The 27331-nt window shown below is 45.6% G+C and overlaps 1 protein-coding gene and 2 non-coding genes across 3 annotated transcripts; 1 reads left to right on the forward strand and 2 right to left on the reverse strand.

The window, feature by feature from the left end:
• Positions 1-7531: 7531 nt before the first annotated feature.
• Positions 7532-10758, reverse strand: LOC138874295 (28S ribosomal RNA). Its single transcript, XR_011401335.1, has one exon. It is a non-coding gene; the product is annotated as a 28S ribosomal RNA (ribosomal RNA).
• A 229-nt stretch (positions 10759-10987) lies between these two features.
• Positions 10988-11143, reverse strand: LOC138874229 (5.8S ribosomal RNA). The gene has a single exon (XR_011401273.1). It is a non-coding gene; the product is annotated as a 5.8S ribosomal RNA (ribosomal RNA).
• Positions 11144-17564: 6421 nt separating this feature from the next.
• Positions 17565-18692, forward strand: LOC138872499 (uncharacterized). The gene is made up of 2 exons (XM_070150648.1): positions 17565-17726; positions 17829-18692. The coding sequence occupies exons 1-2, from the start codon at positions 17565-17567 to the stop codon at positions 18690-18692; spliced, it is 1026 nt and encodes a 341-aa protein (XP_070006749.1).
• The last annotated feature ends 8639 nt before the right edge of the window (positions 18693-27331 follow it).

A 27331-nucleotide genomic window follows, 5' to 3' on the forward strand; every position in this document is an offset into this window, starting at 1 on the left:
ATGCTCACTGTATTAGATAAATGCAAGTACACAACATCATACTTTTACTCTTATACTTATGTGATCAATGTATAGGCACGACATCACCCTTTGTGCTTTAACCTCTTATGATAAATAAGCATTGTAACACCTCGAAAAATTTCAAAGTACTTAAGCGCTATTAAGAAAGTTGATGTGTGCTAATTATATTATTTTATGCACTGACGTGGACTATTAATATGATGGATATAACTTTGGCATGATAATAAGTGTACGATGCATATTATAAGTGATGTGGGGTCTAAGGATAGCCCTAAGTCTAAGTCGAGTAGGAAATTACATGACAGACTAAAGTTCCAAAAGAGTACACACAAGACCAAATTTTGGATGAGCATATCTTCATTGCTATAAGGAGTTATGTGATAATTAACCAATCATATTAAAGACATTTGAGTCTTGTTTCTAACGCTTCAAACCGTTCATCATTTGGACACTCCTACAAGAAGTTATGACCAAATTACAATAGACTGGAAGAATGTGATTCTACGGTCAGATGGGCGACCGCAAAACCATTATGCGCACCACAAAAGTGGTTTGCGGACCGCAAAATGGTCGCAGACCTGACCAGTGTAGCCTAGATCTAGGCATCAGTTTTATTGTCCATTGTGCAACCCACATACCCATTGTGCGGTCCATTGTGTGACTGCAGACCTGAGTTCGGAGGGTCCATTTTCATATTTTTATAACCCGATCGTAATTCATTAAATAGACGAGATAGTCCATTTCTTGAGCAAAAATGTAATATTTTGAGGGTGTGATAGTGCCGTAGTGGAGAAAGTTCTCCAACAAATTGTTCTTCAATTCTTGCTCAAATATTGAAAGATTAACAAGGAAAACTCACTAGGTCTTCATCCTTAGAGGTAAGATTCTACACCCTAGCCATTAATTTCGAATTTTCATTAAGGATGGTAATTACCAAGACAATTCTTGGGTAAGAGAGTTGTTTATTTTGCATGCATGTATTATCAAAGGGTGTAAGAAGATTGTTGAGCTAAAAGGGTAGAGAATGGGTTGTGGAATGATGGAATCCTCCATAAACGGACATTGAAACCTTAATTCACTCCTAGTGTTTGATATAATGCTCAAATGAGCTAGAACAACGATCATCTTCCTAATTTTGGTTCAATTTGTTATATTTCTAAAATAGATCGAAGTTGCTAAGAATTCTGGAACATTTTAGAGTTTAAGGAAGCTCAATTGAGGTATGTTGGCTAAACTACTCTCTTAGAATTGAATTTCATGATATTCCCGTAAGTTTCAAATATGGTTGTCTCAAGTTCCTTATTCTATGATCCGAGTTGTTCCCAATAAATTCGATTGTCCCGAATAAGAAAAGTGTTAAGAATTATGTATTCAAAAGATTTTTCGAATGTTCCTATCGCATTATGTTATCATTTGGAAATGTGTTCAAGAATGATATGTGCATTAAAATGCGATGTCTGTGAGTCGTGTTTCAAATGAAGGTTATGATGCCAAATTGTGTGAGAAAATCACAATATGCTTAAAACTCTTAATTATTCATATGTGTACCTAAAGTCTTGATTGGAAATGTATTGTTGTTGATAATTTATAAAGATGCTTGAAAATGAAATAAGCGAATTGGGAATATAAAGTGTGGCAAATGTGCCAAGAACGAAAGTTATACTTGTGGCTAGTGGTGCCAAAGGAATGAGATGATGTGAGAAAGATTATGATATGAGCTTTGATTCAATTGTTCCAAATTGACTTCGAAAATAGAATTGCCTAAAAGATTATGTACCCAAATGATGCCCATATGTGGCTGTTTTAGCTAATGCTATGTTTTGTAAGTAATTTCGATGTGTTTTGCGTTCTTACATATTCGTGAGTTGAAATTGTGTATTGCCCTTTTTGAGGAAAATATTTCAATAATAAATGATGTGTTACATGTTTATGATTTACTTGTGCTTCAATTGCCAATCTTTCTACTCTATTTCTTAGAATGAAATCCATTGTGTTTAAAGCCTTCATTACTAATGAACCTAAAGTTGTGATTTTCGGAATGTACTATTTGTTGATATTTATGATGATGATCCATGAACGGAAAGAAATGAAAGTGGAAAATATGGAATACGACCATTGTTCCATGAATGAGAAATCATATGTATGACAAAGAGAGCCAATAAAATAATGATGCTAAAAGTTGTTGAAAGTGTCAATGTGGCTATATACGGTATGAAAGGTTATGAGGTAAATGCATTTGTATTGTTGTTTCCTTTATAAGAAAATCCAAATATTTTTGGGAGTATCGATTATTACCGAGGAAGGGTAGGCTGGAATAACCTAACCCCGAAATATTTTGGATGAGATTGATGTGATAAAATTATTCCCCTTAATTGGGATGAGATGATTCATAGAAAAGGATGATGTCGATCCACACAATATCGTAGTGAGATGGCCTAGCCGATCGGGTCGTGATGGGACACCATGCCGCACACATGGTGGTGGTTGTGCTGGAAATTATAATTAAAATTGTGATTGTGATTGATGTCTTAGATGAGACGGCCTAGCCGATCGGGTCGTGATCAGACTCAGTGCTAAAAGTACGGTGGTACATGTCAATTGAAAGGGGCCATGTGTCCTCATAAAGTTAAAAGAAATTTGAGATTTATCACAAATTCGTCACATGAAGATCTTGTTGTTTGCCCATCTCAGTGAGACTTTCATGTCCACCTAAATCGTCTCATAATAAGTAGCTCACTTTGTTCCTGGTATTGTACTTTCCCATGAAGTGGCCTGGTATTATAGCTTGAGAGTTATTATGGCAGAAACATGTTTAGCACATAGAAAAAAATGTTCATTCTTTCTAACCAATACATAATTTCATCCCAATATTAAGATGTCCTAGCTATGTGGTTTCACTCGTGAAAGATTGAAATTAAATGCTTTAAAATTTTTGGCACATATCTTGAGTCTATTGTTTTGTCAGACACCTTTGTCACATATCTAGTTCTCTCATATGGGATCAACCATCGGAAAGGGGTAAGCTGTTAGAATGATAATAATCTCACAAGTGTTCCACTACTTTTTCATCCTCGTTGGCTTGGGGCATAGATTTCTTGTGCTAGCTACTGCTAAGCGTATCACATAAATAATGCAATAAACATTGTGTCTAAGTTGGTAAATTCCGTTAAGTTTAAGCTTAATAAACAGACTTCGCCTTGCCGTTGATAGATTGGTTAATTGGAATAGTGTCAGAAAGTTATTGTTCTTCACTTTGTGCACTGTATCTGTTACCAAGGATTACATATATTTTGCATTTTCAACTCAACAAATAATATGTATGTGTAAAACACCAAATCAAATACAATTATATAATAGTACAAAAATATTATACATAATTAGAGGTGAACATGAGGTTGAAGAATCATAATAATTTGTTATTACCCATTTTAGAATGTTGGTGGAAAATGATACAGTAATACCGCAACCTCTTTTCAATACGCAATGTAAATAAAAGTTCCTGCCATGTACTGCGTTAACTTTATGGAGAAATATCAAAGAACTAGGTGGTAACTAGAAGTGACCAAATTTAAGGAATGGAAATAAGAACATGTACGTTATTAGGTAGGAAACTTGAAGGATGAATAATATAGATTTTGCATTTCCAACAATGGCAGTAGCAGGCGTGCATTTTTAAATAGTAGCTAGAGAGCACAAAACAAGTTGCGAATAATAAAATTTTTAAACAGGCATAACTTTGCGCTCGGTTGTCGGATTGATGCGATTTGTTTTTGATTTCAGGTATTTTTTCGAGATCTAGGCGGACAAACAGACGCAAGGCGGTTTGGCCCAACCGAATTTGAGAAAAACAGCCTTTTACCCGGTACTGAGCCGTTCGTTGCCAAAACAGCCAAAAGTACTAAGCCGAATTTGAGAAAAACAGCCAAAAGTACTGAGCCGTTCGTTGCCAAAAGCCAATGTTTGCCACGAGCGGTGTCACTACCAGGCGTACTATGAGCCCACACGAGTACTTGCCGGCGCGGTTTGCGAACATCGGGGACGTAGCATGGACAAGCCATGCATGCCCCTAATGCCCACGCCCCATGCCAGCGTCCCCCATGCATGCCCGCCTCTTCCTGGCAGCAAGCACCTGAGGTGCCTTTCAACACCTCTACCCCCTTATATATGCTTAAAAAAAACAAGTTTCAGGAGTAGACATATTTTGGACAGAGAATCATAATAGACATGTACAACACCAAATAGCACAAACCAAAGTACAACTTACCTAATATATTCACAAATGACTTTTAAACATTGTAAATGATATGTTTTTCAAAAACTAATATTTTTTTGAAATATTTTAATTAAAAAATGAAAAATACTTAATAAAATACTAAAAAATATGAAAATTATTATAAATATAGAAAAAACAATGGAGAAAAATTCCAATACATATTGTAATAATATGACACATAAAAGATTAAATATTGTTATAAAAAGTGACATAAAAACTATTTAAAATTACAAAAAATGCATAAAAATAATAAAAAATAGATAAACAATAGGTAAAATACATAATATTATTATAAAAGCGTATAGATGACCAACCGCCAATAAGCATGAGGCACCTTCATTGTCGCAACCACAACAAGTGATTGCGAGTTGAAACCACTGCTGCCAACCACCATGCATCGACCAATCATCGTCGGTCGCTACCGCTTGAACCACCGTGACTTTCCACCACCGCCACCAACAACCACCAACGTCATTGCACTTTGCATTTTGCTAAGCATTGGCTAGCACTAAATGTGGTGCGACGTGGTTTGGCTTGGTGCGATGTTGTGCCATGGGCACGCCCTGCCATGTCTTGCGACGTCCTGACACGTCCTGCGCCGTGCCATGGCCATGTCGTGCCTTGACCACGCCATGCCATGTCGTGCAACATCCTGACACATCATGTGCCGTGCCATGGCCACGCCCTACCATGTCCTGCGACTCCTGACACGCCCTGACCCATGCCATGGCCATGCCATGCCATGTCCTGACACGTGCCATGGCCACACCCTACGACGTCCTGCGCCGTCCTGAAACGTCTTGACACGTGCCATGGCCATGTCCTGCGATGTCCTGACACGTCCTGCCATACCCTACAATGTCCTTACCCATGCCATGGCCACGCTCTGCCATGTCCTGCGATGTCCTGCCATGTCCTGCGATGTCCTGACCCGTGCCATTGACACGCCCTGCCATGTCCTGCGACGTCTTGACACGTCCTGACTCGTGCCATAGCCATGTCCTGCGACATCCTGACACGTCCTGGCACGTCCTAACTCGTGCCATGGCCATGTCTTGTGACGTCCTGACACGTCCTAACACGTGCCATGGCCGTGTCCTGCGACGTCCTGACACATCCTAACTCGTTCCATGGCCATGTCCTGCGCTGTCCTGACATGTCCTGACACGTGCCATGGCCATGTCCTGCGACGTCCTGACACGTGCCATGTCCATGACCTGCGACGTCCCGACACGTGCCATGGCCATGTCCTACAATGTCCTGACACGTCCCATGGCCATGTCCTGCTGTCACAGGGGTGTTTTTGGTCAATCCAAAGTCACACCTGCACGGCAGTCAAGTCACGCACTTGACTCAGCCTTCCCCAAACAGTTAGCCAATTTTCAGCAAGTTTGGCTTAAACCAAATTTTGGCAGCAATTCAATAAGAACAACAGCAAATACGGGAAAATCCCAACCTTTACATTAATATGGAAAATATACAAAGGACCCCTCACTTTGCTATGAACACAGTCCACTAACAACCCACTTTTGACGAAGAACACAAGTCGTTCTTGGCCAACACTAAGACCTGCCCAATCCTAGCCTTAGTCCCTTTTTGAAACACTTGAAACCCTCACGTTTCACTCTTGTTTCCCACTTGTAATTTCACACAAAATTACCCACCACCTTCTGCCTAAGTCACAAAGGCCCTATTTATAGAATATAGGCAGCCCTTAGACTTGACAGCACATGACACTTGTCGTCTACAACTTTTGCCACTTGTCGGGCTAAGTTTAAATCTGTTCCTAACATGTAGTTGACATCCCCAACTACTTAGGACACAATATACACGAAATGGGATCATGATACAAGCATAATCAGATCATGGGACAAAGGGTTTATGACAAGGTAACCGACAACTACTTTTCATGTGTATTGAATGTGCCATCTTCACTTGGCCAGCTGATTCATGCCCAAGGCTGGCATTGCGCCCAGCCTTGGCTCATCTTGACATTTCTCTGCGCAAATGCCTTGACCGCAATCTACTGCCCATGATTTTTCCGCACATGCCCGATGCCGCTGTCGCCCGCACACTACCTTGGCCGAGTTTCTGCCTTGCCCATGTCAACCTTCATTTCCCTCGTGCCATTGCTTGTATTTTCCTTCACATAGTTTTGCCTTAGTTATTGAAAGCCTTTGCCATCATCCCGCATTTCCGTCTTGTTTTAGCTTAGCCCGTCCTTAGCTTCCATAACCCAAAGTGTCGTGCCACTGACTTTGGCGTGCATGCCATGCCATGCCGCCCTAACATTGCCCATGCAGCTTTGTCAAGACTTTTCCTAGCGCGCCTTGCCTGTCCCAAGGCCTTGGACAATACTTGCCCACAACATCCCTCAATGCAATGTCTTGTCCATCATCCACATGATCGTTTTGCCCGCACATAGGACAATGACAAGGCCATCACACTCAAATCCTTGCCACAGTCGTGCCACTCCTGATGACAAAGAGTCATGCCCTAACACCTTCCATGTCCTGACTCGTGCCATGGTCATGTCCTGCCATGTCCTGACATGTGCCATAGCCATGTCCTGCGACATCCTGGCACATACCATGGCCATGTCCTGCGACGTCCTGACACGAATGGACCCGTGCCATGGCCATGTCCTGCCATGTTCTGCGACGTCCTGACACGTGCCATGGCCATGTCCTGTGACGTCGTAACACGTCCTGCTCCTTGACATGGCTACGCCCTGCCATGTCTTGTGATGCCCTGCCCTGTGTCATGGACACACCGGCATAGTCCTTGGCCTCTCAAGCGACACACCGAAAAATCTCTACTTGCAACATAGAATTGGCACATTCCTCTTGTCTTGTGCCTTGGCCTCGCACCACGATACCTCAAAAAACCTCTACTTGACAACTTGTATTAGCACATCACCCTTGGCTTAGGCCTCGGCCTTGCAAGCGACACACTAAAAAACCTCTACTTGCGGTATTATATTGGCACATTGCCCTTGGCATAGGCCTCGGCCTCGCAAGCGACACACCGAAAACCTCTAGTAGTGAAATTTGGTTTAACCTTTCCCTCGACATGACTAAGTGTCAAGTCACATTGGCTATTTAAAACACAAATAGTATACGTTCCAAGGTCTTGAGGACTTGTTCAATTTTCCAACACTTAGTATAGTATAGCATCAAGGGAGGAGCAAACCTCTTTTCGGAAAAGTTATAAACTGATTGGATTGGAGGGACAGCGATGAATCAGAGCGACAAAGGGTTGAATCTCAGTGGATCGTGGAAGCAAGGCCACTCTGCCACTTACAAATCCCATCGCGTATTTAAGTCGTCTGCAAAGGATTCTACCTTCCACTTAATGGAAATTGTACTTCAAGGCGGACACCGCGGCTCTTCCGCCGTGATGACTTAGCCAACGACATGTGCCCTTGGGGGCCAAAGGCCCCTACTGCAGGTCGGCAAGCAGACAGCGGGCGCATGCGTCGCTTCTAGCCCGGATTCTAACTTAGAGGCATTCAGTCATAATCCAGTGCACGGTAGCTTCGCACCACTGGCTTTTCAACCAAGCGTGATGACCAATTGTGCGAATCAACGGTTCCTCTCGTACTAGGTTGAATTACTATTGCGGCACTATCATCAGTAGGGTAAAATTAACCTGTCTCACGACGGTCTAAACCTAGCTCACGTTCCCTATTGGTGGGTGAACAATCCAACACTTGGTGAATTCTACTTCACAATGATAGGAAGAGCCGACATCGAAGGATCAAAAAGCAACATCGCTATAAATGCTTGGCTGCCACAAGCCAGTTATCCCTGTGGTAACTTTTCTGACACCTCTAGCTTCAAATTTCGAAGGTCTAATGAATCGTTAGGCCACACTTTCACGGTTCGTATTCGTACTGAAAATCAGACTCAAACGAGCTTTTACCCTTCTGTTACACACGAGATTTCTATTCTCATTGAGCTCATCTTAGGACACCTGCGTTATCTTTTAACAGATGTGCCGCCCCAGCCAAACTCCCCACCAGATAATGTCTTTCGCCCGGATTGGCCTGCAAGCAAGCCTTGGGTCCAAAAAGAGGGGTAGTGCCCCGCTTCTGATTCACGGAATAAATAAAATAACATTAAAAGTAGTGGTATTTCACTTTCGCCTTTCGGCTCCCACTTATACTACACCTCTCAAGTCATTTCACAAAGTCAGACTAGAGTCAAGCTCAACAGGGTCTTCTTTCCCTGCTGATTCTGCCAAGCCCATTCCCTTGGTTGTGGTTTCATTGGATAGTAGATAGGGACAGTGGAAATCTCATTAATCCATTCATGCGCATCACTAATTAGATGACGATGCATTTGGCTAGATTAAGAGAGTCATAGTTACTCCCGCCGTTTACCCGCGCTTGGTTGAATTTCTTCACTTTGACATTCAGAGCACTAGGCAGAAATCACATTGCATAAACATCCACAGGGACTATCGCAATGCTTTGTTTTAATTAAACAGTCGGATTTCCCTTGTCCGTACCAGTTCTAAGTTGGCTGTTCGACACCCGGGGAAGGCACCCAAAGGAACCATTCCCAGTTCGTCCCCCAGCCGGCAAGCGGCGATCCGTTCTCGCCGACGAGTTCGGGACATACCCCCGTGCCCAGCCCTCAGAGCCAATCCTTTTCCCGAAGTTACGGATCCATTTTGCCGACTTCCCTTTCCTACATTATTCCATCGATCATAGGTTGTTCACCTTGGAGACCTGATACGGTTATGAGTACGACCGGGCGTGGACGGCACTCAGTGCAGGGTGGGCAGGCTGTTAAACAGAAAAGATAACTCTTCCTGAGGCCCCCGCCGATGTCTCTGGACTTACTAACGTTTCCGTCAATCACCACATCCCGGTTCAGGAATTTTAACCCGATTCCCTTTCGGAGTACGCGCAAAACGCGCTATCTGTTAGGGTTTTCCCGACCCTTAGGATCGACTAACCCATGTGCAAGTGCCGTTCACATGAAACCTTTCCCTTCTTTGGCCTTGAAAGTTCCCACTTGAATATTTGCTACTACCACCAAGATCTGCACTGACGGCCGTTCCACCCAGGCTCACCCCCAAGGTTTTGCAGCGACCGCCGCGCCCTCCTACTCATCGGGGCTTGGAACTTGCCCCGACGGCCGGATGTAGGTCGCGCACTTAAGCGCCATCCAATTTCGGGGCTAGTTTATTCGGCAGGTGAATTGTTACACACTACTTAGCGGATTTAGACTTCCATGACCACCGTCCTACTGTCTTAATCTACCAACACCTTTTGTGGGATCTAGATTAGCGCCCAGTTTGGCACCGTAACCCGGCTTCCGGTTCATCTCGCATCACCAGTTCTGCTTACCAAAAATGGCCCACTTGGAGCTCTTGATTCCATAGCGCGGCTCAACAAAGCAGCCACACTGTCCTACCTATCTAAAGTTTGAGAATAGGTCGAGGGCATTGCGCCCCCAATGCCTCTAATCATTGGCTTTACCCGATAGAACTCGCATGCGAGCTCCAGTTTTCCTAAGGGAAACTTCGGAGGGAACCAGCTACTAGGCGGTTAGATTAGTCTTTCGCCCCTATACCCAAGTCAGACAAATGATTTGCACGTCAGTATCATTGCGGGCCTCCACTAGAGTTTCCTCTGGCTTCGCCCCGCTCAGGCATAGTTCACCATCTTTTGGGTCCCGACAGGTATGCTCACACTCGAACCTTTCACAGAAGATCAAGGTCAGTCGGCGGTGAACCCCTTAGGGGGATCCCACCAATTAGCTTCCTTACGCCTTACGGGTTTACTAGCTCGTTGACTCACACACATGTCAGACTCCTTGGTCCATGTTTCAAGATGGGTCAAATGGGGAGCCTACAGGCCAGCGTCTGGAGCGCGTAGATGTTGAAGCATGACAGAGGCACGCGTTGCCTACCACAATTAAGGAGACAACGTTCCACGAGCGTATCAAAAGCCCGTGCTTTGGCCGCCCCCCCCCCCCCCCCGGCTCAACACCTTTCCACATCCAACCGGGGCGTATCGCCGACCCCATCCGGTTCCCTCCCGACAATTTCAAGCACTCTTTGACTCTCTTTTCAAAGTCCTTTTCATATTTCCTTCGCAGTACTTGTTCGCTATCGGTCTCTCGCCTGTATTAAGCTTTGGACGGAATTCACTGCCCGATTTGGGCTGCATTCCTAAACAACCCGAGTCGTAGACAGTGCCTCGTGGTGTGATAGGATCCGGGCACAATGGGGCTCTCACCCTCTCTGGCGCCCCCTTCAGGGGGACTTGGGCCCGGTCCGCCACTGAGGACGCTTCTCTAGACTACAATTTGGACGACGGAGCCACCTGATTCTAAGGCTGGGCTGTTCCCGGTTCGCTCGTCATTACTAGGGGAATCCTTGTAAGTTTCTTTTCCTCCACTTATTGATATGCTTAAACTCAACGGGTAGTCCCGCCTGACCTGGGGTCATGGTCGGAGCGCCTAAGTGCGATTAGGGTCGGGGAGCCCAAACATGCGACGAGTTGGAGCCGCGACATTACAAGAGTTGAGTTTCAACCACCACTTGTCGTGACGTCCGTCGTCGAGGACTCACATTTAGGCCAACTGCATGCTCGAGGCACACGAGAGGCCAGTATCCGTCCCCCGACACCACCGCGACCATGATAATGAGTGCGATGTGTGGGTGCGACGCGATGCGTGACGCCCAGGCAGACGTTCCCTCGGCCTAATAGCTTCGAGCGCAACTTGCATTCAAAGACTCGATGGTTCACGGGATTCTGCAATTCATACCAAGTATCGCATTTCGCTATGTTCTTCATCGATGCGAGAGTCGAGATATCCGTTGCCGAGAGTCATTTGTGTTTCACAAGAACCACAAGTCCCCCTCAAACGCACAACGAATGGGGCGCGAGGGGCAAGCTTTGCATTTAGTATTCCTTAGCGCTTTCCGCACCGGGGTTCGTTAATCACCCAGCACGCACGCACGCGAGCACGCGCGTCGGGTATAGGAGAGAACCACATAGGTTTCGACAATGATCCTTCCGCAGGTTCACCTACAGAAACCTTGTTACGACTTCTCCTTCCTCTAACCGATAAGGTTCAATGGACTTCTCACGATGTCGCGGGCAGCGAACCGCCCACATTTCCGCAATCCGAATGTTTCACTGGATCATTCAATCGGTAGGAGCAACGAGCGGTGTGTACAAAGGGCAGGGACGTAGTCAACGCGAGCTGATGACTCGCGCTTACTAGGAGTTCCTCGTTGAAGACCAACAATTGCAATGATCTATCCCCATCACGATGAAATTTCAAAGATTACCCGGGTCTATCGGCCAAGGCTATAAACTCGTTGAATACATCAGTGTTGCGCGCGTGTGTCCCAGAACATCTAAGGGCATCACAGACCTGTTATTGCCTCAAACTTCCACGGCCTAAAAGGCCGTAGTCCCTCTAAGAAGCTGGCTGTGAAGGGATACCTCCGTATAGCTAGTTAGCAGGCTGAGGTCTTGTTCGTTAACGGAATTAACCAGACAAATCACTCCACCAACTAAGAACGGCCATGCACCATCACCGATAGAATCAAGAAAGTGCTCTCATTCTATGAATCCTTACAATGTCTGGACCTGGTAAGTTTCCCCGTGTTGAGTCAAATTAAGCCGCAGGCTCCACTCCTGGTGGTTCCCTTATGCCAATTCCTTTAAGTTTCGTCCTTGCGACCATACTCCCCCCGGAACCCAAAAACTTTGATTTCTCATAAGGTGTCGACAGAGTCCTAAAAGAAACATCCATTGATCCCTGGTCGACATCTATTATGGTTGAGACTAGGACGGTATCTGATCATCTTCGAGCCCCCAACATTCGTTCTTGATTAATGAAAACATCCTTGGCAAATACTTTCGCACTTGTTCGCCTTTCATAAATCTAAGAATTTCACCTCTGACTATGAAATACGAATGCCCCCTACTGTCCCAGTTAATCATTACTCCGATCTCGAAGGCCAATGTAATAAGACTAAAATCCTATAATGTTATCCCATGCTAATGTATACAGAGCATAGGCTTGCTTTGAGCACTCTAATTTCTTCCAAGTAACAACGCCGGAGGCACGACCCGACCAATTAAGGCCAGGAGCGCATCGCTGGTAGAAGGGACGAGACGACCGGTGCACACCTAAGGCAGACCGGCCAGCCCATCCCAAAGTCCAACTACGAGCCTTTTAACTGCAACAACTTAAATGTACGCTATTGGAGCTAGAATTACCGTGGCTGCTGGCACCAGACTTGCCCTCCAATGGATCCTCGTTAAGGAGTTTAGATTGTACTCATTCCAATTACCCAACTCATAGAGCCCGCTATTGTTATTTATTGTCACTACCTCCCCGTGTCAGGATTGGGTAATTTGTGTGCCTGCTGCCTTCCTTAGATGTGGTAGCCATTTTTCAGGCTCCCTCTCCGGAATCGAACCCTAATTCTCTGTCACCCGTCACCACCATGGTAGGACACTATCCTACTATCGAAAGTTGATAGGGCAGAAATTTGAATGATGCATTACCGGCACGATGGTCGTGCGATCCATCGAGTTATCATGAATCATCGCAACAACGAGCAGAGCCCGCGTCGACCTTTTATATAATAAATACATCCCTTCCAGAAGTTGGGGTTTGTTGCACATATTAGCTCTTGAATTACTATGGTTATCCGAGTAGTAGATACCATAAAAAAACTATAACTGATTTAATGAGCCTTTCGCAGTTTCATAGTCTGAATTTGTTCATACTTACACATGCATGGCTTAATCTGTGAGATAATAATATCACTACTGGCAGGATCAACCAGGTATCATTCCTCATTGACGTTGGCATCGCATGAGCATGGCCGATCCAAAGGGCACCGCCAAGTCCAAGATAAGCACGACCGTCATTCGTAAGGAGCATTCTTTGGGCAGATATGAGCCAATTAAGACCCCATGCCCATTGCGTTAATCGAATCCGAGAGTCCGAGCATACTAGTCATGGACCAAGCCATTGCAAGGTGAAGAGAGGACGACCTAGGACACAACTACAATTTTTGGTTCACCCCGCACGTCGAACGCAAGTGGTGAAAGGCGACCAATTGTGCTTGATAATGCCTTGGCATTAGGTATGCAACACAGAAAACCGATGCCGAACAAGCCTAATTTGCACTTGTGCCAGGACTGAGATGGCATGCGGGCTAGGACGTCGCTGCTCAAGCAGGGATTCAACCTAGACACACAAATCGAACACCACTCATGTGTCGCACATACACTTTCCTCACCAATAAAAAGCAACAACAGCCCCAACACGCGACGCGCAACCATGTGTTGTTCCCGATGCCAACATTGCAAATCCAAGACAATCCCTGCAAAGCACAAATAGGGGGTTGGAGCAATGCCAAACACAACCCATAACAACCGATGGCAATCGGCAATTTACTAAGTTTCGTCCCATGCGCATGGAACCTTGCAGTGCTACTTGCACAACGCTTTGCCGTTCTATTGCCAAAATCCTTCAGTCACCACAAGCGATGTTGCCTCCTGATGTTGCCCGCAACAATCGATGGCAATCGGCAACTTACAAAGCTTCACCCCATGCCCACGGCATCTTGCGGTGCTAATTGCATGGCGCTTTGTCGTTCTATTGCCAAAAGCCATCAACTGCCACGAGCTCTTCCTGACACAACCCATAACAACCCACGGCAATCGGCAACTTACTAAGCTTCGCCCCATGCGCACGGCACCTTGCGGCGCTACTTGCACGACACTTTGCCGTTCTGTTGCCAAAAGCCATCAGCCTCCACGAGCAATGTCGCCTCCCGATGTGGCCTGCAATAACCGATGGCAATCGACAACTTACTAAGCTTCGCCCCATGTTCATGGAACCTTGCGATACTACTTGCACGATGCTTTGCCATTCCATTGCCAAAAGCCATCAGCCACTACGAGCGGTTCCAGACACAACCCACAACAACTAATGGTAATGGGCAACTTACTAAGCTTCGCCCCATGCGCATGGCACCTTGCGGCGCTACTTGCACGACGCTTTGCCGTTTTGTTGTCAAAATCCATCACCGCCACGAGTGATGTCGCCTCCTGATGTTGTTTGCAACAACCGATGGCAATCGGCAGCTTACTAAGCTTCGCCCCATACGCACGACACCTTACGATGCTACTTGCACGACGCTTAGCCGTTCTATTGCCAAAAGCCATCAGCCGCCACGAGCGATGTCGCGTGGGGGGTGGGGGGAAGGGGGTTTACAGACGCAACCCACAACAACCGATGGCAATACGCAACTTACTAAGCTTCGCCCCATGCGTATGGTACCTTGCAGCGCTACTTGCACGATGTTTTGCCGTTCTGTTGCCAAATGCAATCAGCCTCCATGAGCGATGTTTCCCACAACACCCGATGGTAATTGACATGTACTGAGCTTCGCTCCATGCGCACGGCACCTTGCGGCACTACTTTCACGACGCTCCGCCGTTCATTGTCAAAAGCCATCAGCTGCCATGTGCGGTGCCAGACACAACCAACAACAACTGATGGCAATCAGCAACTTACTAAGCTTCGCCCCATGCGTATGGCACCTTGCGGCGCTACATGCACGATGCTTTGCCGTTTTATGGCCAAAAGCCATCAGTCGCCACGAGCGATATCGCCTCCCGATTTTGCCCGTAACATCCAATGGCAATCAACATGTACTAAGCTTCGCCCCATGTGCCCGACACCCAAAGGTTCTACTTGCATGACGCTCCGCCGTTCGTTGCGAAAAGCCAATGTTTGGCACGAGCGGTGTCACCACCAGGCGTACTACGAGCCCACACGAGTACTTGCCGGTGCAGTTTGCGATCATTGGGGACGTAGCACGGACAAGCCGTGCATGCCCCAAATGCCCATGCTAGCGTCCCCCATGCATGCCCACCTCTACCTGGCATCAAACACCTGAGGTGCCTTTCAACTCCTCTACCCCCCTTATATATGCTTAAAAAAAACTCAAGTTTCAGGAGTAGACATGTTTTGGCCAGAGAATCATAATAGACATGTACAACACCAAATAACACAAACCAAAGTAAAACTTAGCTAATATATTCACAAATGACTTTTAAACATTGTAAATGATATTTTTTACAAAAACAAATTGATATATTTTAATTAAAAAACGAAAAATACTTAATAAAATACTAAAAATATGAAAATTATTATAAATAAAGAAAAAACAATGGAGAAAAACTCAAATGCATCTTGTAATAATATAACACATAAAATATTAAATATTTTTATAAAAACGTGACGTCCTGACATGTCCTGGCATGTGCCATGGCCATGTCCTACCATGTCCTGCGATGTCCTGACTCGCGCCATGGCCACGTCTTGCTATGTCCTGTGACGTCCTTACACGTCCTGAACCGTGCCATGGCCATGTCCTACGACGTCCTAACACGTCCTGCCAAATCCTGCGATGTCCTGACCCGTGTCATGGCCACGCCCTGCTAAGTCCTGCGATGTCCTACCGTGTCATGGCCACGCCCTGCCATGTCCTGTGACATCCTGACACGTCCTGACTCATGCCTTGGCCATGTCATGCGATGTTTTGACACGTCCTGACACGTCCTGGCTCCTGCTATTAGTCCTCCGCCAATTGAGCTCGACTTGACAACAAGAGTGTTGTCATGAGGCAGCGAGAGTGTTGCAAAGTTAGGTGCATGAGCAACACCAATGTCAAAAATGGAAAATGGGCAAGTGATGGCCAAGGCTTTGACGGAGGCGAGGCAGCTTGGCAAGGGCTTGACAATGAGTTGCGGGCTATGGATGGCACTTAATCATGGCAAAGGCATCAAGGCATGAGGCAGTGATGCCAAGGCAAGGCAAAAATGGATGGGCAAAGGCAAGCAAATGTGCAACAGGAAGGCAGTGCGCGGACAAACTTGTCAAGGCATTGAGTTGCTGCAAACAGGCCAAGTTCTTGGGCGATGGCAAGACAAGTTGCGGCACAATGCATCTGGATACAATGGCATTGGCACCTGGTCAAAGCCATGACACGAAATTGGGCAGCAAGTCTTGGATTGACAAAGTCAAAGGCTGTTATTGGCATATGCTGTGCACATGGGCAGCAGCAAAGGCAAGCAAATGTGCAACGGGAAGGCAATGCACAGACAGACTTATAAAGGCATTGAGGTGCGGCAAATGGGCCAAGTTCGTGGGCGATGGCAAGGCAAGTTGCGGCACTATGCATCTGGATACAATGGCATTGGCTCTTGGTCCAAGCCATGACACGAAATTGGGCAGCAAGACGTGGATTGACAAATTCAAAGGCGGTTATCGTCATATGTTGTGCACATGGGCAGCAGCAAAGGCAACCAAATGTGCAACGGGAAGGCAGTGCGCAGACAGACTTATCAAGGCATTGAGTTGCGGCAAATGGGCCAAGTTCGTGGGCGATGGCGAGGCAAGTTGCGGCAAAATGCAGCTGGATACAATGGCATTGGCGCCTGGTCCAAGCCATGGCACGAAATTGGCAGCAAGTCTTGGATTGACAAAGTCAAAGGCGGTTATCGGCATATGCTGTGCACATGGGCAGCAATTGAGCCTTGTCCAAAAAGCTGGTAGGAGTTAGCACATTTTTGGGGCCATGATCTCATTATCTTTAGAATGATTTACATGATCCTAGTAGTTGGGTGTGTCAACTACACTAAGCAAAAGTAGTGGTCTGAGTGGGCAAGTGCCTAAGCCTAAATATAGGCAACTATTGTGTAAATGGGGCTGGTTCATAAATTATAAATGGACAGCACCCTTTCCCTTTTGGAGAATGGAGTGAAAAACGTGTGAGAGTACACTATTGAGTTAGGAAGGAGTCCTAAACCTATTTTCAAGAGTGAAAACAACCTAAGGCTAAGAGTAGTCTTGTGAGGGTCAAGAGTGATCTTCATTTTGTACGCGGATGTACTTTGAGTTTTGAGTTTTCTTTGTATTCTCGAGTTAAATACAAAGTTGGGAAAGAGTTTCCTCTATATTGTGCCTTTTGTTCACTTTAATTTTCTGTCCCTTCATCTATTTTTTGTTGCCTAAAATCAGTATCTACTTACTACGTTGAAAAGCTGCCTAAATAAATCTAAGTCCAAAGTTGCAGAATTTTGGCCGAGTGTTGGAGCAGGCTGAAGTCAAGTCAAGACTTGGCTGCTGCGCGGGCTGTTTTTGTGTGACATAAAATACGCCTGTGACAACAGGTATCAGAGCAGAGCAGGTTCGTGACGGAGACACGAATGGCAGTGGCAGATTTCGTGGTCTTGTTCGAGAACATGACTGGTGGTAACAATGAACTGTGGGAAAGGCTAACGAAACTGGAAGCATTGGTGGGAAATATTCCTGATGGTGAAGAAATTCAGACCCTTATGACAAGGCTTGCCAACCTTGAGGCAGAATTGGCAAGGCTAAGTTGAGAGAATGCGGATCTGAGGGTCGAGATAGTGGTGCTACGACGTGCTGTGGGCGAGGATGCTCCTCAACATGGTGTTGAACGTCTCAAGGTGAGAATTCCTGAACCTAAGGCATTTAGTGGTGCAAGGAGTGCACGCGAGTTGGAGAATTTTCTTTGTGATATGGAGCAGTACTTTCATGTTATTCGTGTGCAAGACGAGATGGAGAAAGTAACCTTGACTAGCATGTATTTGAGTGAAGATGCTAAGTTATGGTGGTGCACTCGTGTGGCTGAAGATGAAAGTTTGGGTAGACCAAAGATTGAGTCGTGGGAGCGTCTTAAAAAGGAATTGAAGGATCAGTTCCTTCCTAGTAATACATCTTGGATTGCTAGGGACAAACTGAAAAAGTTGAAACACACCGGATCAGTTAGAGCATATGTGAAAGAGTTCACATCTTTGATGCTGAGCATCAGCAACATGTCGGAAGAAGACAAGTTGCACAACTTCATGAGCGGGCTGCAACAGTGGGCACAACTCGAGTTGCGAAGGCAGAATATTCAAAGCCTTGCAAGTGCTGTGGCTGCGGCTGATGCATTGGGCGATTTTCACTTGAGTGATGAGACTTCTACTTCAAAGTCCAACGACGGAAAGAAGGACAAGGCAAAGGAGTGGAAGAAAAGTGAAAATGGCAATGCACATGAAGACAAGGGGAAGGGAAAGCAGGAAGCTGGAACTTCAAGGAGCAAGGAGAAGGGCAGCAAATTCAGTGGTTGTTTCCTTTGTGATGGACCACATCGAGCGAGGGACTGTCCGAACAAGGCAGTGTTAAATGCCATGACTGCCGCGGAGAAGAGAGCTGCATTGGAGGCGCTAGACAGTGACAAACAAGCTGTTGGTGTCAATGCAATTGTAGCTGAAGAGAAACGAGGTCAAGGTGCGTTGATTGTCAACCCCTTGGGACTCTTACATTGAGTTGACCTCGACGAGGACGTCGAGTTTCAAAGAGTGTGGGTGGTTTGTTAGACCCCCAAAAATGGAACTCGACGGGACAACAAGAGTGTTGTCATGAGGCAGCAAGAGTGTTGCAAAGCTTGGTGCACGAGCAGCACAAATGTCAAAAATGGGAAACGGGCAAGTGGTGGCCAAGGCTTTGACGGAGGCGAGGCAGATTGGCAAGGGCTTCACAATGAGTTGCGGGCTAAGGATGGCACTTAATCATGGCAAAGGCATCAAGGTATGAGGCAGTGATGCCAAGGAAAGGCAAAAACGGATGGGAAAAGGCAAGCAAATGTGCAACGGGAAGGCAGTGCACGGACAGACTTGTCAAGGCATTGAGTTGCGGCAAACGGGCCAAGTTCGTGGGAGATGGCAAGGCAAGTTGCGGCACAAAGCAGTTGGATACAATGGCATTGGTTCCTGGTCTTGGATTGACAAAGTCAAAGGCGGTTATCGGCATATGCTGTGCACATGGGCAGCAATTGAGCCTTGTCCAAAAAGCTGGTAGGAGTTAGCACATTTTTGGGGCCATGATCTCATTATCTTTAGAATGATTTACATGATCCTAATAGTTGGGGGTGTCAACTACACTAAGAAAAAGTAGTGGTCTGAGTGGGCAAGTGCCTAAGCCTAAATATAGGCAACTATTGTGTAAATGGGGCTGGTTCATAAATTATAAATGGACAGCACCCTTTCCCTTTTGGAGAATGGAGTGAAAAACGTGTGAGAGCACACTATTGAGTTAGGAAGGAGTCCTAAACCTGTTTTCAAGAGTGAAAACAACCTAAGGCTAAGAGTAGTCTTGTGAGGGTCAAGAGTGATCTTCATTTTGTACGCGGATGTACTTTAAGTTTTGAGTTTTCTTTGTATTCTCGAGTTAAATACAAAGTTGGGAAAGAGTATCTTGTATATTGTGCCTTTTGTTCACTTTAATTTTCTGTCCCTTCATCTATTTTTCGTTGCCTAAAATCAGTATCTACTTACTACGTTGAAACGCTGCCTAAATAAATCTAAGTCCAAAGTTGCAGAATTTTGGCAGAGTGTTGGAGCAGGCTGAAGTCAAGTCGAGACTTGGCTGCCGCACGGGCTGTTTTTGTGTGACATAAAACATGCCTGTGACACCATGGCCATGTCCTGCGATGTCCTGGCACGTCTTTACACATGCCATGGCCGTGTCGTGCGACGTCCTGACATGTCTTGACTCGTGCCATGGCCTTGTCCTGCACCATCCTGACACGTCCTAACATGTGCCATGGCCATGTCCTGCGACATCTTGACACATGCCATGGCCATGTCCTATGACGTCCTGACACATGCCATGGCCATATCTTGCCATATCATGACGCGTCCTGACACGTACCATGGCCATGTCCTGCCATGTCCTGCGATGACCTGACACGTCCTGACTCGTGCCATGGCCATGTCCTGCGATGTCCTGGCACGTGCCATGGCCATGTCCAACGATGTCCCGACACGAGCGGACCCGTGCCTTGGCCATGTCCTGCAACGTCCTGACACGTGCCATGGCCATGTCCTGCGACGTCTTGACATGTCCTGCGTCATTCCATGGCCACGCCTTTCCATGTCCTGCGACGTCCTGACATGTCCTACGCCGTGACATGGCCACGCCCTGCCATGTCCTACGACGCCCTACCCCGTGCCATGTCCATGCCGACATAGGCCTTGGCCTCTCAAGCGACACCCCGAAAAACCTCTACTTGTGACATAGAATTGGCATATCGCTCTTGGGTTGTGCCTTGGCCTCGCACTGCAACGCCTCAAAAACCTCTACTTGACAACTTGTATTAGCACATCACCCTTGGAATAGGCCTCGGCCTCGCAAGCGACACACCGAAAAACCTCTACTTGCGGCATTGTATTGGCACATCGCCCTTGTCATAGGCCTCGGCCTCGCAAGAGGCACACCGAAAAACCTCTAGTAGTGAAATTTGGTTTAACCTTTCCCTCGACATGACTAAGTGTCAAGTCACATTGGCTACTTAGTACACAAATAGTATACGTTCCAAGGTCTTGAGGACTTGTTTGATTTTCCAACACTTAGTATAATATAGCATCAAGGGAGGAGTAATATACCCCGTCGTGTATTTAAGTCATCTGCAAAGGATTCTACCTGCCGCTCGATGGAAATTATACTTCAAGGCGGCCACTGCAGCTCTTCCGCCATAATTACTTAGCCAACGACCCGTGCCCTTGGGGGCCAAAGGACCCTACTACGGGTCGGCAAGCGGATGGCGGGCCCATGCGTCGCTTCTAGCCCGGATTCTAACTTAGAGGCGTTCAGTCATAATCCAGCGCATGGTAGCTTCACGCCACTGGCTTTTCAACAAAGCGCGATGACCAATTATGCGAATCAACGGTTCCTCTCGTACTAGGTCGACTTCCATGACCACCGTCCTGCTGTCTTAATCGACCAACACCCTCTATGGGATCTAGGTTAGCGCGCAATTTGGCACCGTAACCCGGATTTCGGTTTATCCTGCATCGCCAGTTTTGCTTACCAAAAATGGACCACTTGGAGCTCTCAATTCTGTGGCGCGGCTCAACAAAGCAGCCACGTCGTCCTACCTATTTAAAGTTTGAGAATAAGTCGAGGATGTTGTGCCCACGATGCCTCTAATCATTGGCTTTACCCGATAGAACTCGCACGCGAGCTCCAACTATCTTGAGGGAAACTTCGGAGGGAACCAGCTACAAGACAATTTGATTAGTCTTTCGCCCCTATGCCCAAGTTAGACGAACGATTTTCACGTCATTATCACTGCAGGCCTCCACTAGAGTTTCATATGGCTTCGCCCCGCTCAGGCATAGTTCACCATCTTTCGGGTCCCGACAGGTATGCTCACACTCAAACCCTTCACAGAAGATCAAGGTCGGTCGGCGGTGCACCCCTCAAGGGGATCCCACCAATCAGCTTCCTTACACCTTATGGGTTTACTCGCTCGTTGACTCGCACACATGTCAGACTCCTTGGTCCGTGTTTCAAGACGGGTCGAATGGGGATCCCATAGGCCAGCGTCTGGAATGCGCAGATGCCAAAGCACGCCAGAGGCACACACTACCTACCACAATCAAGGAGACGGCGTTCCACGAGTGTGTCAAAAGCTCAGGCTTTACCCCTCCAATCCACGCTGGTCGATGCCCCGAGTCGATCGGCGGACCGGCTCAACACCATTCCATATCCTACCGGGGTGCATCGCCGGCCCCCTTCCGCTTCCCCCCCCCCCCAAGACTATGCTGCTGACAACGGACCTGTTTCTGCCTTATAGAAAACTACGTCTTTTTCATTGTAAATATAGAGTAGTTTTATTCCATGTACTTCCAATATGTTTCTCTAGCTTAATCAAGTCTAGTCTTGTACCTTTGGTTTATTTTTTTAAGTATTATTAGGGGGATCAAGCAATCAAACTTTCTAGCAAGCAAACAATTCTCTGTACTGGTGTCTCTCCCCCTCGACACCGCGTTGCCTTTCTGTAATAGCTTTTGTTAATGCAATCAAGCTTTCTTTCATTCTCAATTCTTAATTTTGTTCTCTCAATTGCTCTTGACATTGGTTTTTCCGTACGGCACTGACAATCTAGTCTAGCACACGGAGGGGACCTCAGTTGGCGGACAACAACTGCACTGATATCAGTTGCTTAGCCTTACGTCGCCCTTCCAAGCAATCTCAGAAAGGTGCCACGTAACAGTTGGTATCAGAGCCTAGGCTCGATATCGGATGAGGGAACGCATTACCATTACTACCATTTCTGACCATGGTGAATAATGGGGACCGCATTGCGGCCCTTGAACAGACGGTCAACGAATTACTAACCATCATGGATACGGTGCCTGAACTAAGAACCAGCCTAGGGCAAAGGTTAGACGACCTGGACCGCAGGGTGCTCCAGGCCGAAGTTTACATAGAAAACATCAGTCGTGACTCCGAGGGAGACCGACAAACGGAAGCTACAGAGGCAGCTGAAATGTTTGGCAAATTTGAGGGACTCTAATAGGAGCGTGCCAAGGATTTAGCTTATAGGGCACAAGAGGTAGATAGAGTGACTGCCATGTAACAAACTATTGACGACTTGACAGACAAGCTCAATGTCGTCAATGCTACTTTACAGGGCCTGCTGCGAGGCGGTGGAAACCAAATCGGGGGCACTGCAAACCCCACTTCCGCGACACAAAAACTAAAAATTCCTGATCGAAAGCCATACAGTGGAGCTAGGAATGCCAAGGAAGTGGAGAACTTCATATTTGATGTCGAACAATATTTCGATGTTGTTGGGGGCCTAGAAGAAGCTAAGAAGGTAGCAATTGCTGCCATGTATCTTAAGGGTGATGCTAAACTCTGGTGGCGGGTGAAATATGAAGCCATCAAGGCTGGTGAAGATTCCCTCGAGACATGGGCAGAACTGAAGGCAGCCATATGCCTATAGTTCTTCCCCGAAAATGTTGAATACAATTCAAGGAGAAATCTACGGGAGCTCCGCCAGACCAAATCCGTGCGGGACTACGTGCGGGAATTCTCCGCGCTCATGCTAAGCATACACAACATAGGGGACAAAGACAAGCTCTTCACTTTCCTAGAAGGGTTGAAACCTTATGCCCGTATGGAGCTACAAAGACAACGGGTGGATACCCTGCCCAAGGTGATCCAAGCAGCTGAATGCCTTGGGGACTATCAAATGAAAGCTCGGAAGGATAGGACTCAGCCGCTTTCCCGAGCGGGATTCAAAGGAGGCCAGTCTAGCAATGGTGGCCCTAGTAGAAGTGGGGGAGATCGGGGCTCAACCAAACCTAAGGCTCCCTCCACAAGCAGCAACAGTGCTGCATCTAACAACAATGATCGGGGGAGGAAGCCTCCTTCAGGATGTCGTCATTGAGATGGACCACATTGGAACAATGAGTGCCCACATACACAGATGAACACCCATTAGACTTTTGATGATGGGACTGATGACGACTCAGATGATGCGGATCAGACTGAACCAGTAGGTACCTTCAATGCAATTACTGGATCCATTTCTGAGGCATTAGCAGAGACTAGTGTTGGTATCCGTAAGAAGAAGGTCCCATGTCCAGTCACCAAGAAAGGGAAAAAGAAGGTGGATGAGGAGACTCCTCTTAGTCACGAGAGGACCTTAATGTTCGTTGAGATGAAGGTGAATGGCAAGCCCATCCGGGCCATGGTAGACATGGATGCTACTCACAACTACTTAGCCTCGACTCAGGTGGAGAGCCTTGGTCTAGTTGTAGGGAAAGGTAGCGGCCATGTCAAGGCTATCAACTCACCTCCCCAGCCAGTAGATAGAATAGACATAGAAGTACCAGTGAAGCTTGGCCCTTACAAAGGAATATTCAACCTGCGCGTGGTGATCATAGATGACTTCGAGTTGATAGTTGGATTGGAATTCATGAGGCAAACCAAAACCATGCCTATACTGTATGCTGACATGTTACTGATGATGGGAGCAAATGGGACCAAGCCCTGCATTATCCCGTGCATGCCCATGAAGATGGTTGTTGAAAACATCATGGCCTTGCAGTTGAAGAAGGGGGTCAAAAGACATGAACCCACGTTCCTAGCAACCCTCTGCATTGAAGATGTAGAACGCTCCTCGGGTCCCATTCCTGAGCCCGTGAAGGAGCTACTACTAGATGTCACACCTCCTTTTTCTGCCCCCGCGAGGGTACAAGGAGTTTTTTCCAATTAAAGGACAATCGAAATGGGATTTGTTTGTTTATTTCAGAGTCACCACTTGGGAGATTTAGGGTGTCCCAAGTCACCAATTTTAATCCCGAATCGGGGAAAAGAATGACTCCATATTACAGTTTGCGTACCAGAAATCCGGATAAGGAATTTTGTTAACCCGGGAGAAGGTGTTAGGCATTCCCTAGTTTCGTGGTTCTAGCACGGTCGCTCAACTGTCATATTCGGCTTATTTATCTGATTTTAAATACAATTATGAACCGATGTGCCGATTTTAACTCTTTACCGCTTTTATTATATTTTAAAGGAATGTGAACATCGTTTAAAACATGTCTTTGGATTGCGTCACATGAAATGCACCCGCGATCCGGAACATATTTTTATTCAATGTTTTAGGATTTGGATTTGGGTCGCATGAAATGCACACCTGAGTTTAAGAAGGTAACATTATTAAATACGCGCCTAAAGTGACTAGCGTATCATTATTTTGGGAAGGCCGTGAAATTTTGCTAAACGGTCCATCCCGAAGTCTAAGTAATTTTAAAACAAATATTTACTGAGGGCCCCACGATTTTGTATTTTTCGGCGAGGCTCATCTCATTTTTACTTTTAAGGATAAACCTACAGCAACTACATTTTTTCTATTAAGTTTGTCTCTAAAAAACAAAAGAAAATACCTCGATTAATTACATGCTGAAAAGGTGTAACTTATTAGTTATTAGTTTACGGCTGACACAAATGAGAAATTGCAGCAGAGTTTGTACAAAGAGGGATTGCTTTCGTTCTATATTCTATTATTTAACAAAAAAACTGAAACATGAGATTAACGCACAATAATATCGAAGCAGATTATTTTTTAGATGAAGAAATTAGACGTATGCAACCTTATTTATTGACGGGCATACACATGAGGTTCAATTAATGATTCCTTACATACTTGGCACTAAAAAGAAAGAAACAACTGAAACCGAACCTATCTAACTTAGTGTGATATTACTATATGTTTAACTACACGATTCTTTTTTCCTTTTTGCTATAACCCAGATTGCCTAGTATGCCTTCGAAATATACATTATCTACTGATGAATTAAGGTGAAGCAAATGTGATTACTGCATTCATTTCAACAGACCCTATGTGAAACCATTGTTGGTCGAGTATCATTACTATCCAGCTAGCTTCTTTCTGACTAACATACAACGATAGATTACTAGACCAAACTCCTTATGGACTGAAAACTATTTTATTACATAGTTTGAAAACCAAACTTTACATGTTAAACACACAAATAATCTAAACTACAAACATCAGAATAACGGTAAATATGCTGATGTTCGGACTGCAATACTTCTTATGCTCTTATTCAGCTCGAAACTCATCATTACGTTAGTGAATTTAGAATGTGTACCTGGATATTTGGACAATAAGAAGGAGAAGAAGAGAAGTATCAACAGCAGGCAACCAGACAGCAATAACACAGCAACAACAATCAGCAACAATGTCACCAATAGTCCACAAACAACCAATAGCAGTTTCAACAACGAGGAAACCCACAGGTGGTCGAGCACCAAACAAACAATCCCAGAAACAGAGTAGTAAAACAACCGAGACAACCAGAATATTCAATGCAAAAGCAACAGCAGTTCAATAGTCACAAAAAGCTTGGCAAATAACCAACAACAACCTCAAATAGCACTAAGACCAGAACCAGCTAGCAGCATATAGAAGTCCAGAATGGTAGTAATCCCGCAAAGAAAATCAGAATATCTTAATGGAATGGTAGCAGCCCAATTAGAGTAACTGACTTGGCCAAGACAGCCTGACCAACTTAATTTCTTATGCAGTTTTCAGACAGTGTTTAGTTACAGTGTTCTGAAATTTCTTTCTGTTTTTCCTCTGAAGACTAAAAAATGTCCGGCCCTTTCTTAGCTAAAAATAGCTCTATTTATAATCTGAAAGAGAAACTCTAAGGTCTGCCTAGAATTTCACAGCCCCCAGGTCTGCCCATACCCTTCATTTCCCATGCCTAAGCATCTTCTTGATGCAAGTTATTTAGTTCCCCATGCCTGGCCTATTGCTCTAATCAAGAGTCATGGGTTCATTTAAGTATTCATTTTAAACTCCCATGCTCTTATGTTTTGTCCCCGCTAATACTAGATTAATAGTATTTTGATTAAACAATTGATAGCCCCCTTAATCCTGAACACTTAATTAGTCTTTCCCCAACCCAAGCTACCCAACAGACCCTTGATCATTGCTGCTTTGCCCCACCCTTTCATTCTATTGAATCTGCCAGTTATGACCCTTTAAGAACTAGTTCGAACCCCCCACAGCTAACAAATAGACCTATAATCAGCCCAACACTACCATTCAACAAAATCAGCCAGTAAGAGTTAGGTCGTTTGTTTTTTAATACTGCAAAACAAACGACAACATGTGTCGAGTCAACTTTGCGAGTTATAGCGTATACTAATTAGTCGCTAATCAACTAAACTCAAAAACAGGACAACTGAGTGATTCAGGCATTTTTCGGACTGTCACACCTCCTTTTTCGGCTCCCCCGAGGGTGCAAAGGAGTTTTTTCCAATTAAAGGACAGTCGAAACGGGATTTGTATATTAGTTTCAGAGTCGCCACCTGGGAATTTTAAGGCGTCCCAAGTCACCGGTTTTAATCCCTGAATCGAGGAGAATATGACTTTGTTTGTTATTCTGCGAACCAGAAATCCTGAGTAAGGAATTCTGTTAATTCGGGAGAAGGTGTTAGGCATTCCCGAATTCCGTGGTTCTAGCACGGTCGCTTAACCATTTTTATATTTTGGCTTAATTATCTTGATTTACTAAATACCTTTTTCTTGTTGCTTGATTTTAGTACCGCTTTTTGTTTAGATTGTTTACAATTA

The sequence above is a fragment of the Nicotiana sylvestris genome, chromosome 7, assembly GCF_000393655.2.
Source record: "Nicotiana sylvestris chromosome 7, ASM39365v2, whole genome shotgun sequence".
Taxonomy (NCBI): Eukaryota; Viridiplantae; Streptophyta; class Magnoliopsida; order Solanales; family Solanaceae; genus Nicotiana; species Nicotiana sylvestris.